This window comes from Anomaloglossus baeobatrachus, chromosome 1 (assembly GCF_048569485.1).
Source record: "Anomaloglossus baeobatrachus isolate aAnoBae1 chromosome 1, aAnoBae1.hap1, whole genome shotgun sequence".
In the NCBI taxonomy this organism is placed as follows: Eukaryota; Metazoa; Chordata; class Amphibia; order Anura; family Aromobatidae; genus Anomaloglossus; species Anomaloglossus baeobatrachus.
In genome coordinates this window covers 224,713,261-224,727,156 of record NC_134353.1, presented here as the reverse complement: position 1 = coordinate 224,727,156, position 13,896 = coordinate 224,713,261, and the positions used below count along the sequence as shown (strand labels likewise).

At 44.5% G+C, this 13,896-nt stretch overlaps 1 protein-coding gene across 1 annotated transcript in view; it reads left to right on the top strand.

Annotated features, from left to right (window-relative positions):
- The window catches only part of ELMOD2 (ELMO domain containing 2), a 42,363-nt gene extending 31,722 nt beyond the window's left edge, over positions 1-10,641 (top strand). The window contains exon 9 of the mRNA XM_075348386.1: positions 3,784-10,641. Coding sequence (XP_075204501.1) covers positions 3,784-3,923 — 140 coding nt within the window. The 3' untranslated portion in view covers positions 3,924-10,641. The remainder of the gene's footprint in view (positions 1-3,783) is intronic.
- Positions 10,642-13,896: the final 3,255 nt, after the last annotated feature.

Here is a 13,896-nt window from a genome sequence, read left to right as displayed (position 1 = left end):
AAACACTCAGGATCTCATTTCTTCTGTGTATCTGGGACATTGTAGCAGCTAGTCTCTGTTCTGTCTGGAGGTGAGCTCAGAGATGATTGACAATTATAGATAGAGCCTGTATAGGGAAAGTCTACTGAAAATGCCATATAGCGTATTTTTCAGACTATAAGACGCACTTTCTTCCCCCAAAATTTTGGAGGAAAGTGCGGGGTGCATCTTATAGTCCAATGGCTGCGGTGCGGTACTGGTGGAGCAAGTGAAGACTGGTGCGGTGGTGGTGGCGGCGCGGGTCATCAGAGGCAGGAGCAGGCTGTAGCAGCCTGCCGTGACCACATGGGCCCGCTCATTTCATATGCATCCTCACGCCCATCATCTCTCGGCGCTGAAGCCGGCGCTGACAGGTGGGCAGGATGATGGGCGGGGGATGCACGCATACTAAAGAGACGGCTCGCGTGATCACCCCAGGCAACTACAGCTTGGAGTGATCATGTGCGGATATATTCACTGCCACCCGTGCATCATCATCAGCACGTGGGGCAGTGAATAAGTACGGTATACTCACCGGTCACTGTTCCCTGCAGCATCGCGGTATCCTCCTGTCTGCCGCCAGCTGATCTGTGTAGAGAGCGGTGAGCACAGCGATGACGTCATCGCTGTACACATGGCTCCACACAGGTCAGTGGCGCTGCTGCTGGAACAGACAGGAAGACGAATACTGCGTGGAGTGAGGAAAGGTGAGTATACAGCGGGAGTCCTCCACCTGTTACCGCAAATCCGGCCGCGGCTGAAGTGAGCCGCACGGGATCAACGGTGGCTTCAGTCAGGTGATGTGCGGTGACAGCTGAAGTCACTACTGATCCCGCGCGACTCACGTCACTTGCCGCCTGACCCTCATAGAGAGCAGTCGTGTTCTATGGCTGCTCTCTGTGATTGTCAGATGTAGCAGTGCTGGGTGCGTAGTAGGACGTCGTGTGGATTACGTCGGACCTGGGTGTTTTAGAGGTTAATAAAGTGGTGAAAGAGGGTGATTTTTTTTGTCTTTTATTTCAAATAAAGGAATTTTATGTGTTTGTTTATTTACTTTTACTTACAGTTTAGTGATGAGGGGGTGTCTCATAGACGCCTGCCATCACTAAGCTAGGACTTAGTGGCAGCTATGGGCTGCTGCCATTAACTCCTTATTACCCCGATTGCCACCACATCAGGGCAATTGGGATGAGCTGGGAAAAGTCCCAGTACTGTCGCATCTAATGAATGCGGCAATTCTGGGCAGTGCTGGCTGATATTTTTAGGCTTAGGGGGCTCCCAAACCTGAGAATACCAGCCCCCAGCTGTGAAACTTTATCTTGGCTAGTTATCAAAATTGGGGGAACTGCATGCCATTTATTTTATTTTATTTTATTTATTTATTTATTTATTTATTTTAATTTACCCCCATACAGTGTCAGCAGCAGATCCTCGCCCCATAACAGTGTGTCATGACCAAATTTTTTGCTTAAACATTTTATTTTCCTATTTTCCTCTAAAACCAGGGTGCGTCTTATGGTCCGGTGTCTTATAGTCAGAAAAATAGCCAGAAATGTCTATAGAGGGAGCAAAGCAGTAATCCATACTTCAACTTAAAGCTACATTTTAGGTTTTATATATCATGCACAAGCAGTTCAGTGTTGAGTTTTTATACCTACAATTAAAATATCAGTTATACAGTGGGGAAAATAAGTATTTGATACACTGCTGAATTTGTATGTTTTACCACCTACAAAGAATGGAGAGGTCTGTATGATTTTTAAATAATGAATTTACATTTTATTGCATGAAATAAGTATTGATCTCCTACCAACCAGCAAGAATTCTGACTCTGAGGCTATGTGCGCACGTGTGCGTATTACATGCAGTTACGCTGCGATCTGCACCGCAGCGTAACTGCATGCTGCATGCGTCCTGCGTCCCCTGCACAGTCTATGGAGATTGTGCAGGAGCCGTGCGCACGTGGCATATTAGAACGCAGCGCTTCGGCTGCTGCCTGAATCGCTGCGTTCTAAGAAGTGACATGTCACTTCTTCCGTGCGGTTTGCATCATGTCTATAGGGAGATGCAGCATGCAGAGCGCACGTTCTCTGCCGGCACCATGCGCTTCAGAACGGAGCTTTTCAGCTGCGCTCTGAAGCGCACCTTTTAGGTGCGGTGCAGAGTGCACACGTGTGCACATAGCATGACAGACATGTTATCTTTTTCTTGAAGTCCTCCTACGCTGCACTCATTACCTGTATTAATTGCATCTGTTTGAAGTTTTTACCTGTATAAAAGACACCTGTCCACACGCACAATCAATCACAGTCCAACCTCTCCCTCATAGCAAAGACCAGAGAACTGTCGAAGGATACCAGGGACAAAATTGTAGACCTGCACAAGCTGAGATGGGCTAGAGGACTATAGGCAAGCAGCTTTGTGAACAGCCAACAACTATTGGTGCAATTATTAGGAAATGGAAGGCCAGGCAGACAGGGGCGGGAATAACTAGCAAAACCTGACCCACCTATTAGGCTGCTTTCACACATCCGGTTTTTGCTGTGCGGCACAATCCGGCTCTTTGCAGAAATAACGCAACGTTTTGGGGTTTTTTGCCGCCGGTTGCGGGGTTTTTTTTCCCCGCATAGACTTTCATTAGTGCCGGATTGTGCCGCATGGCCTTGTGTTCGGTCCATTTTTTGCCGGATGCGGCATATTTAGCCCATGCGGCAGCCGGATGGAACGTTGCTTGGCACGTTTTCTTGTCCGGCGAAAAAAAATCACATTGCGCATCTGGATGCCGGATGGGGCGCGATGCGGCAAAAAACGCGTCCGGCCGCCGCATGCGGTTTTTTTGCACTGCGCATGCTCAGTAGCGTGCCGCAACCGGCAAAAACCTGACGGGCCGCATGTAAAAACTTAATGCAAAGGATACGGTTTTTTCGCCGCATTCGTTGCATAGGTTTTAGAGCCGGATTTAGCCGCACTGCTAAAACCGGATGTGTGAAAGCAGCCTTATATATTCTGCAGCACCTATCATCAAATAACAGTGTATTTCACATCCTTTACTTGCCTGTATTTCAGAAATTACACATACCGATCTCACAACTAAAGGTATATTTAGAATCAGGATGATAGCACCATATATCACTGGCTTTAGTTTACATAGGAAAATCCTGGTGGTCGGACCTCTTTAAGTATGCCACTGTTGGTGTGATTTGTTCAATTGACAAATTTTTTGCAACTTTCAAAGTCACAAAATTTATTGCAAATGTTTCTAGTTCCCCCAGCCCCCCCCTCAGTGATTGACTCTATATTGATTTTGAACAATTTCTGCAACATTTCTAAAAAGATGAAACTTTAGCTTTGTGTCACAAAAATGTTTTTTGTCTTTGTACAAAATTCATCAACCGCTTGCGCCATTTTGATAAATTTGGCGACCTAAACATCAGCGAATACCACAAGATAAAAAGGAAAACTGACTGCAAAATAACCCCCACAAATGGTGAATAGGGCCCGAAGTACCTTTTATTTTGAGAGTATATTCTATATGGCAGAAATGCAGGTTAATTCTTTTAGATTCAATGTTTGCATGTATCTTGGTATATACCCCCATATATACAGGGTGCTGCTGTATTCCTAGGTTGGTATATTGTGCAGTAATAGCAGCATCCACCTGTTCACACTGCAGATGGTGCGGGTCAGTTTTTGGTTTGTGTTTTTTTTGCAATACTTTGTCCTTTAAGTGTATCTGGCATTAATGTGTTTTGATCTCTGTTTCAGGCTATCTTCTGTATGAATTCGACAAGTTCTGGTTTAAAGAAGAACCTGAGAGTATTATGCATTTCAACCAGTACAGAGAAAAGTTCCATGACCAGATCAAGCATCTCCTCAGTGACCCTGATGTCATACTGACTCTTTAACAGCATTAACAGAATTATAATTTATGTATTTGAGGCTCTGGGTACCTTGAATTATTTAAAAGAAAATTCCTTTTATGTATTGGTTTTTTTTTTCAATGTGTACATTTGTTTTCCTAAGGCTGACTGACAATCAGATTCTATGTATGTTAGTATGAATATTGGGCAAAGTCACTATCACCACCATGGGTTTGCCCCCACCACTCCATAGTTAACCTGCACTTGATCCCTCACTTAATCTGTCTCCTGAAAATGAGTCTTATTTTTGGAGCCCAAATAGCGATGTCCTTGATGTGTATGGGCAGAGTTTACTGCAGGAATCTATACTTTTTTCCCTAGTTATGTAAAAGTTTGTGAACCCATAACATTTTTCTTTACTCACTCTGATCCTTCATGCCTTAAAGGGAACCTTTCACGTCAGTTAATACTAATGACCTGTAGATATAAGGTAATCTGCAGATTATTAGAAATAGGCTATGTGCACACGCTGCATTTTTTTGACGCTGCGTTTTTGTGCGTTTTTCCAATGCATTGCATGGGGGAAAATTGCAGGAAAGAATTGACATGTCCATTTTTTAAAAACGCACCTGCGGCAAAAAAACACGGCAAAAAACACATGCGTTTTTTACCACGATTTGGTGCGTTTGTGGCTGCGTTTTGCTGTGTTTTTGATCTCTGCATTTTTCTGCGCTTTTCCAATGTATTGCATGGGGGGAAAACACAGAAGAACGCAGGAAAGAATTGACATGTCCATTTTTTTTTTTTTAAGCTCAAAAACGCAGCTTAAAAAAAAAAAGCTGTGTGCGGACAGCAAAAATGAAAACTCATAGACTTTGCTGGGGAAGCAAAGTCATGCAGTTTTGAGGCCAAAAACGCACCCGAAAAACGCCCCGAAAAACGCACTGTGTGCACATAGCCTTAGAAAGGTGCATGTCTCACATACTGAAAATGCACCATCCAGGAGAAAATTAACTATCTCTCCTGGTTGCCGCAGGCTTTCAGTCACACAGGTGTGCCGTTGCGGCTTTAGTCACCACTCAATATGCAGTAAGCAGCAACTGTATGCACACCACAGCACTGCGTGCCAACAGATTCTGCACTGGGGAGCCATCTATCAGTCAAAGTGTAGGGGTGTCCTTACAGCCGGTGCTCTCAGTGCTGAAGCCATGTTGGCACACCTGCAAGACTGAAAGCTGGTGGCTCCTGGGAGGAAAAAAGATTAGTTTCTCCCAGGTTCCACACTTTCACTACTGCAACCAAGTACCTTTCTAACACTTATAACTTGCAGATTAACCTTATAACTGCAGGATAATAGCTTTATCCAACCTGTCCTGTTACCTAAAATGCCCTGCAGTAATCTCTAGTCCATTAGCATTATGGAGTCAGGCCCCAAAAATGGTTTATATGGGTTATGTCTGTCATCTTATTAGTGTTTTCTAAGCTGGTTTTCAATACTTGTTGCAGTTTCATCCAAATGAACTTCTTCTGGTGTTGGTTGGCTCAATCCTATGAAGGAGTGAATGAGGTCTGGATGGCATGCCTGCCCGCTGTAGGACAACCGGCTCAGGCCATTTACGATTCATGTCGGAGGATCATTTCACAGAGTTTTATTTTTACTGAATTTGCTGTAAACTTTATATCCTCTTATATGTCCATTCATGGGCACATACCTCAAATTACTCTAATGGTTATAATGTAGTCAAAAGCAGAGACCTTCTTTAAACTTGTAAGACATCTTTAATAATAACATAAAAGTATTTAATATGTTTGTCTTTAGTTAAAAAATCTGTTCTCTCCTGGTAAAGCCATATGGAAAGCTCTGGTCATTTGAATAGAAAAAGGAGACTGGAGTTGGGGATTGCTCAGCAGTCCAGATTTGCTTCTTAACCGGGGGATACCACTGGGAGGAGTGATGCTGTGGGTGGGCAGCGTGTAATCACTAAAGTGTGCTGCTGTCTCATTGCATTCTGTATGTAGTTATATATTCAGTACGTGAAGATGGGCTCCTGTGTATAATGGAGCAGCAGAAGGGGAAGCCTAGAAGCATCAGTCATAACCTTGCCACAATTTTCTCAGTGTGGAGTTATTCCTTATATACCAGCGACTGTATCCTCTTCTACAGTTGAGGAAACAGTAATTGTGAAAGGAGACGTGCACAATAGAGTAAAACCCTAGTAGAGGAAATAGTATAAATAATAATTTTACTCCACTTGGGTGGTTGCGTGAAGACTCAACCACTATAAGGCCATGTACACACACTTTGTTTTTTCTTTTTTTTTATGTGGGTTTTGTCACAAAATTGTATGTTCCCAATTTTCCACTATTCAATCCCATACTGGCATCTTTATCAAGTGTAAGAAACCAACACTTAACAGTTGCAGAACCATCCTCCAGCAGCAGAATAACCTTGTACAAGCAGCAGGACCCTCTTCTACCAGGGTAATTTTTTAGAAACTATTATGTTCTCCACCTTTTTACCTGCTCTATAGCATACACAGGAATATGTTATTATATGGGTGATATAGAAAGTTACTCTGTATGTAAGTGCTGAGTGGAGGTGAAGCGTTTTGCCTGATATGCCCATTATGTTGCATTAATGAACTAATTCACAGTTTTTTTACTCACTTTTGCACATTTATTAGAAAAGTACTTGAGTGCATTTTCCCATTGATGTCTATAGATCACCATGTCAGTTAAGCATAAAATAGATGACTTCACCCTGAATCATAAAAGGTCTTTGCACTAAGCTCCATTTACCATTGAATGTTGTGAAGAATCAGCTCCTTCTTCTCAGTTGGTATGCCCTATCTAAGACAATATCACTGCCTTCCTTCCTCTAAACTTTAAGGCCCTGTGCGCACTAGGAAAAGGATTTTTCTCAAGAAATTTCTTGAGTCTGAAAGATTAGCGCACTGGCGTTAAAAAAAACTCACCAATAATTCACTCACTCACTAATAATTTTGTGTGTTCTTGATGCGTTTTTCCCGCAGGATGGTCCCTGCGTTTTTATCTATGGCAAAAAAATGCAGGTACCTGCAGAAAAGAAGTGACATGTACATTGTTTTTCTCAAGAAATTCTGCAGAAAGAAACGCAGTGTGCGCACAGCTATTTTTTTTTTTTCCATAGGTTTTGCTGGGGAATGTCTGCAGAAAGGTTACAACCATTATCTCAAGAAATTTCTGCAGCAAAAACGCAAAAAAAAAAAGCGGGTAAACACGCAGTGTGTGAATAGGGCCTAACGTAACATTTGTGTCCATATAGTACTGAGAAAAATAATTTGATCTGTTATGAAAAGTCTTGTCGCTTTTTTTTTTTCTTCTTCCTTGGAACCAGTGTTTTTTCTTCAAGTCAGTCTATTCACTAATTGTTGACTGGTGTCCATTGCTGGCAATGGGTTCAGGTGTTTAACTGTTTGACATTACTATACTAATTCCTTGTACTATTGTCAGTCACTGTATCCATTTCAAATATATTTTTCTTACAGTATCTATTATCCCATGTTCTAGAGGCAATAATTACAGCTCACCTAAAACACAGACAATCTAATGCCTGGCACTGGGGACAGAATAAAACCCTCTACAAGAGGTGTCTGGTAGTAGCGGTCTTCCTTGAAACAAAAGAATTGGCAGTTGAAATTCCATCATTTGTCGTGGGAAAGTCAGGCGCCCCCTAGAGATGAGTGTACATGTGGAAATTTTGGTTCGGCATGTCCAGCCAAACTTTAGATATACTTCTGTTCCGGACCTGGACTTTACCCAAACTTCATTGGAAGTCACTGATTGGCAGTTCGCCTCTCCGCACAGATACAGCTAGCCATAAACAAAACACTTCAGGTGGTGGATGGGTGTAATATTTCCATTATTATTATTTTTTTTTGTGCACAGTACATACAACAACCCTGATTTTACTCCCCAGTGCGAGCCATTTAGACACTTCAAGCGGCTCGCAGTGGGCCGAGCACCGAGCGTACCTGAGCACAGCGATGCTTGCTCAAATGGTTCCATTCTTCAAGCACCCTGAACTTGAACACTGATTTTTTTTTTTGTTTTCTTATTTTTATAAAACCTCTGTTCTGTATGAACACCGAACTTAAAAATTTTGGTCCACTCATCTCTAGTGCCTTATATACACTTCCAATGGTAAGCTGCAGAGTCAGACAACTTTCAGCTAATGTATATACAGGCCTTTACACTCCCATCTCTTCTAATTACCAATACACAAGCTTTTAGATCTTGAAACCAGACCTCTGCAGTATTTGGTGCTCGCTCTATTAATAAAGATCTAGTCAGCCTCCTGAGCTCTTGGAGAGTGGCATAGTCCCCTCTCCCCTAATGACTGAAAAGTGCAAATTTTAGTCATAGGAAAATAATCACCTCAGCCACCAATATTTCCTGAGATTCAAAACTCAATTTAGTTTCCTGTTATTAAAGGCCTTGTATGTATATATATATATATATATATATATATATATATATAATAATTTTATTCATTTATATAGCGCTATTAATTCCACAGCGCTTTACATACATTTGCAACACTGTCCCCATTGGGGCTCACAATCTAAAGTCCCTATCTGTATGTCTTTGGAGTGTGGGAGGAAACCGGAGAACCCGGAGGAAACCCACGCAAACACGGGGAGAACATACAAACTCCTTGCAGATGGTGTCCTTGGTGGGATTTGAACCCAGGACCCCAGCGCTGCAAGACTGCAGTGCTAACCACTGAGCCACCGTGCCGCCCATATATATATGTATATATATATATGTATATATATGTCTTTGTGTTCCAAATCTAGAAGTGTAGTTTCCTAGGCCACCTCCATTTTCAACCAGCCTTGCCCAAGGCCCCACATCTGCACATGCGAGTTTCCTGTGCCATCATGTCATCATTAGCAATTATGAAGTTGGCTGGTTAACTCATTTTACTAGATAGGCCAGCCCCATTTTCAGTCATGGCTGATGCATTGATCAAGAAGAGGGCTGGCTTAGCTATTAAGGTGAACCAGTAAGGCTAGGTTCACACTTCCGTTGTTTTAAATCCATCAGGTCCGTCAGCAACGGATCAGTCGTTTTTTAGTTGTCAACTGATGCAACGGCTGTGTTTTTCACAGGATTCCTTTCACAGGAATCCTATGAAAAAACTGATCCGTTAGGTCCGTTGCATCCGTTGTGCGTCCGTTTTTTGACGGATCAGTCATGATCCGTTTGTGTTTGGGACAGCCCAGTGGGTGTGCCAAACATGCTGGGCATGCTCAGTAGAGCATGACGGAATCCAGTGCTGGATTCCGTCGTAAGACGGATTACGACAGAATCCAGCACCATAGACATACATTACAAGCGTGACGGACTGCGGCGGATTCCTGCGCGGTGCATCAATTTTGACGGCCAGAAAAACATTACATTCTGCGTTGCTCCCGCCCGGCGGTCAGTCAAAAAACGACTGACCGCGACGCAGCGGATGCAACGCAAGGTCATCAGTCGCAATCCAGCACTAATACAAGTCTATGGGGAAAAACAGGATTCTTGCAAAATATTTTGCAGGATACCGTAATTCCTCAAAGCGACGGATTTTGACTGATATGGAAGTGTGAACCTAGCCTAAGCCTGTCCACTACCTTGTCATGTGCCGAGACAGGAAACTTCTAAGAAAGCCAAGCTGGAAGTGGAACTGCCAAGACCAATGCTGATAACTGAAGATAGGGGCACCTATTGAAAAGAAAGTATATTAGTAACTTCTATATGTTTAAATTAGGAACACATCTAAAGACCTTTTTTCTTAACTGGACAACATCTGATGTCTAATTTTATTTCTATTTTTTTATTAACTATCTATGGCGATACAGCCTTAAGGGGGCTTTACATGCAACGACATCGCTAACGAGATGTCGTTGGGGTCACTGAATTCGTGATGCACATCCGGCCTCGTTAGCGTCGTTGTTGCGTGTGAAATGCACTAACGACCGCTAACGATCAAAATTACTCACCATATCGTTGACACGTCGTTCTAATCTCAAATGTCGTTGCTGTTGCAGGATGCAGGTTGTTCGTCGTTCCTGCGGCAGCACACATCGCTATGTGTGACACCGCAGGAACAAGGAACAACATCGTACCTGCGGCCACCGGCAATGAGGAAGGAAGGATCTCCGCCCCTCCACTTCTATTGGGCGGCCGCTTAGTGACTCCGCTGTGACGCCGAACGAACCTTAGAAAGGAGGCAGTTCGCTGGCCACAGCGACGTCGCTAGGTGGGTAAGTATGTGTGACTGGGACTAACGATGTCGTGCGCCACGGGCTGCGATTTGCCCGTGACGCACAACCGACGGGGGTGGGTGCTTTCACCAGCGACAAAGCTAGCGATGTCGCTGCGTGTAAAGCAGCCTTTAGGGTTCACTAACATCGACTACACTGACCATTCATTTTGAAAACTTTTATAGTTACAGATTTCAATGGGACTGATCTCTACAGTTTTAGAAAAATTCGCTTGAATCACATATGTTTTAATCCCTGTTTATTATGCGGGAAGCTGATAAGACGAAGGCTGATATAGATAATTACCAGTACTTTTAAGGATAAGAATTCCTATTGTGCTTTCCCATGAACCGAATTTCACAAATCTATTTTCATTGTAAAACTTGGTAGTCCAACCTACCTGGATTGTATTTTTCTAACATATTGTGTCAATGCGTGTAAAAAGCATAAATAAAATATATACATAAAGCGAGGCTCCGACTGACTTATATTTTACCTTTGCTACATTACGAAATTAAGCTTGAAGTACAATGAAAATAATGTGTAAAGAGAAAATGACTGGATCACACATCCTGAAGACTTTCCTTCTCTTCTGCTCTTAGGGCCGCTTTACACGCAGCAACATCGCTAAAGCGATGTCGTTGGGGGTCACGGAATTCGTGACGCACATCCGGCCTCTTTAGCGATGTCGTTGCGTGTGACACCTACGAGCGATCGAAAAAGGTCGCAAAATCGTTAATCATTGACATGCTCCTCCATTCCCAAATATCGTTGCTGTTGCAGGACGCAGGTTGTTCGTCGTTCCTGCGGCAGCACACATCGCTATGTGTGACACCGCAGGAACGAGGAACCTCACCTTACCTGCGGCCACCCGCAATGAGGAAGGAAGGAGGTGGATGGGATGTTCGTCCCGCTCATCTCTGCCCCTCCGCTTGGATTGGGCGCCCGCTTAGTGACGTCGCTGTGACGCTGAACGAACTGCCCCCTTAGAAAGGAGGCGGTTCATCGGTCACAGCGACGTCGCTAGGCAGGTAAGTAGTGTGACGGGTCCAGCAATGTTGTGCGCCACGGGCAGTGATTTGCCCGTGACGCACAACCGACTGGGGTCCCTTTAGGCCCCTTTCACACACCAGTTTTTGCCATCAGTCACAATCCGTTTTCTCGTCGCAGATTGTGGCAAAACTGATGCGACGGATCCATTTTTCGACGGATCCGACTAGCTGGGGGCTAAATAATAAATGACCATGCTCATTTGACAGATTACAATGGATCCTGCGCCCATAGGCTTCCATTCTACCAAACAATGGACGGCAACGGATCTGTCGCTGTCCGTTTTTTTGGCGTAGACAAAAAACATTACTTTGGCCGTCGTCTCCATCGGCCAGACAATTTTTGACGGATCGAACGACTGATGAAATGGGAGGCCATCCGTCGAAAATACAAGTCGATGAGAAAAAAAAAAAGATCCAGCGGCCAGTCACAGGATCTGTTGTTTTTTCAAAATATGACGATGATTGTGACTGATGGCAAAAAACTGATGTGTGAAAGGGGCCTTACGCTGGTTTCACATCAGCGTTTTTCTGCCGCACTGCTGGATCTGGCTCAAATGCAGTACAGTTCACTGGCAAGCTCCAGTCACATACGGTCATGTGACCGGAGCTTGCCGCGATGCCTGTGAACTGTATTGAACTGTCCTGCATGTCCGGCAGTGCGGCAGAAAAACGCTGATGTGAAGCCTGCTTTAGGCCCTGTGCGCACTTACCGGATTTTGCCGCGGATTTTCTGCGGATTTGCTGCATGTTTCGCTGCAGAAAATGTTCATAACATCTCTGCAGTGAATCATCAGCAAAACCTATGGGAAAAAAAAATCCTGTGCGCACTAGGCGGATTTTGACAGCTGCATGTTTTGCTGCGGGATTCCCGCAGCAAAAACAATTGCATGTCAATTCTTTTCTGCACATCGCTGCGGGATTTCACTCCATTGACTCAATGTAATTGGGAAATCCCGCAGGGAATAACGCAGGCAGCAAATTCTGTGCGGTTCATTGCGTTTTCCTGCGTTATTCCCTGCGGTATTTCGCGGTTTACCTGCGGTAATGTACATCGCTTGCCTGCGGTTTTGCAGGGAAGTGATGTCATTACAGGAAGAGGAAGCCGTGCAGAGAGTAAACACACACAGACATCACAGACATAGAACACAGACACATAGAACACACATAGAAATCAAACGGAAATATAGAAAACAAAACACGTGGGCTCCGCTGTATATTTACCGTCCAGCCGAGGTAAGCACACAGCGGCGGCCCAGTATTCTCAGGCTGGGGAGGGAGAGGGGCAGGGTTAATGTCCCCCGCCTCACTCCCCCTCCCGCAGCCGAGAATATCAGCCGCAGCTGCCCCGGCACTGTCGCATGCATTATGCGGCAGTACCGGAGTGTCCCCGGCTCTTCTTGCTGCCGTGTAGCAGTGGCAGTCAAGGTAATACAAGGGGTTAATGGTGGCGGATCACCGACATTAACTCCAGGCTTGATCATGGCAGCGTCTATGAGACAGCTGACATGATCAACCCGTAAGTAAAGGGAAAAAACACACAGACACCGAAAAATCCTTTATTTTAAATAAAACACAAACAAGCCTTGTTCACCCTTTTATTAACCCCTCCCGAAACAAAGCTCCGACGTAATCCACCGCTCCGGCGTAATCCACAGGTCCTGCACTGCTTACATCCAGCCGCGACTGACACTGTCACAGCGCTGAATGAATGCAGCCTCACAGCGAGACAGCAGAGATAATTACCGGTCATTTCCCACGGCCGGTAATGTGAACTCACTGCCGACCGTGAGAAATGCAGTGTGCTCACAGGGACTCTATCTATCCCTCTATCTATCCTTCTATCTATCCCTCTGTCTGTCTATCTATCTATTCTTCTATCTATTCTTCTGTCTCAGAATGAAATGACTTTTTTTTTTTCTTCAATGTGCTTTATTGCATTGAATGCAATAAAGCACATACAAAACCGCGGCAATACCGAGAGATGGGGAGATGCGTTCGGCGTCATAGCGACGTCACTGCAGCAGCCGGCCAATAGAAGTGGAGGGGCAGAGATGAGCGGGATGTAACATCCCGCCCACCTCCTTCCTTCCGTATTGATGGTGGACGGAGGTAAGGAGATGTTTGTCGTTCTTGCGGTGTCACACACAGTGATGTGTGATGCCGCAGGAACGATGAACAACATCGTACCTGTGGCAGCAACGGGATTAAGGAAAGGAGCGACGTGTCAACGATCACCATTTTTAAATGATTTTTCGATCGTTGATCGTCGCTCCTTGGTGTCACGCGCTGCGATTTTGCTACCGGCGCCAGATGTGCGTCACTAACGACGTGACCCCGACAATATATCGCTAGCGATGTCGCAGCGTGTAAAGCACCCTTATGTCTCTGTCTATCTGTTTCTATCTCTGTCTGTATTTGTATCTGTCTCCATCTCTGTGTCTGTCTGTCTGTCTCTATCTATCTCTGTGTCTGTCTCTATATGTGTGTCTGTCTCTCTCTTTGCCAGGCTGTTTCTCTTTCCAGGGCTGTCTCTCTTTCCAGGGCTGTCTCTTCCTGTCTCTCTTTATCCGTCTCTCCACCGACATCATATTACCTCACACCACACATAAGCTTCTTATACTAACAGTTTATTTTGTTCCTATAGCAATCACTGACAGTTGCTATTAATAGCCTGTA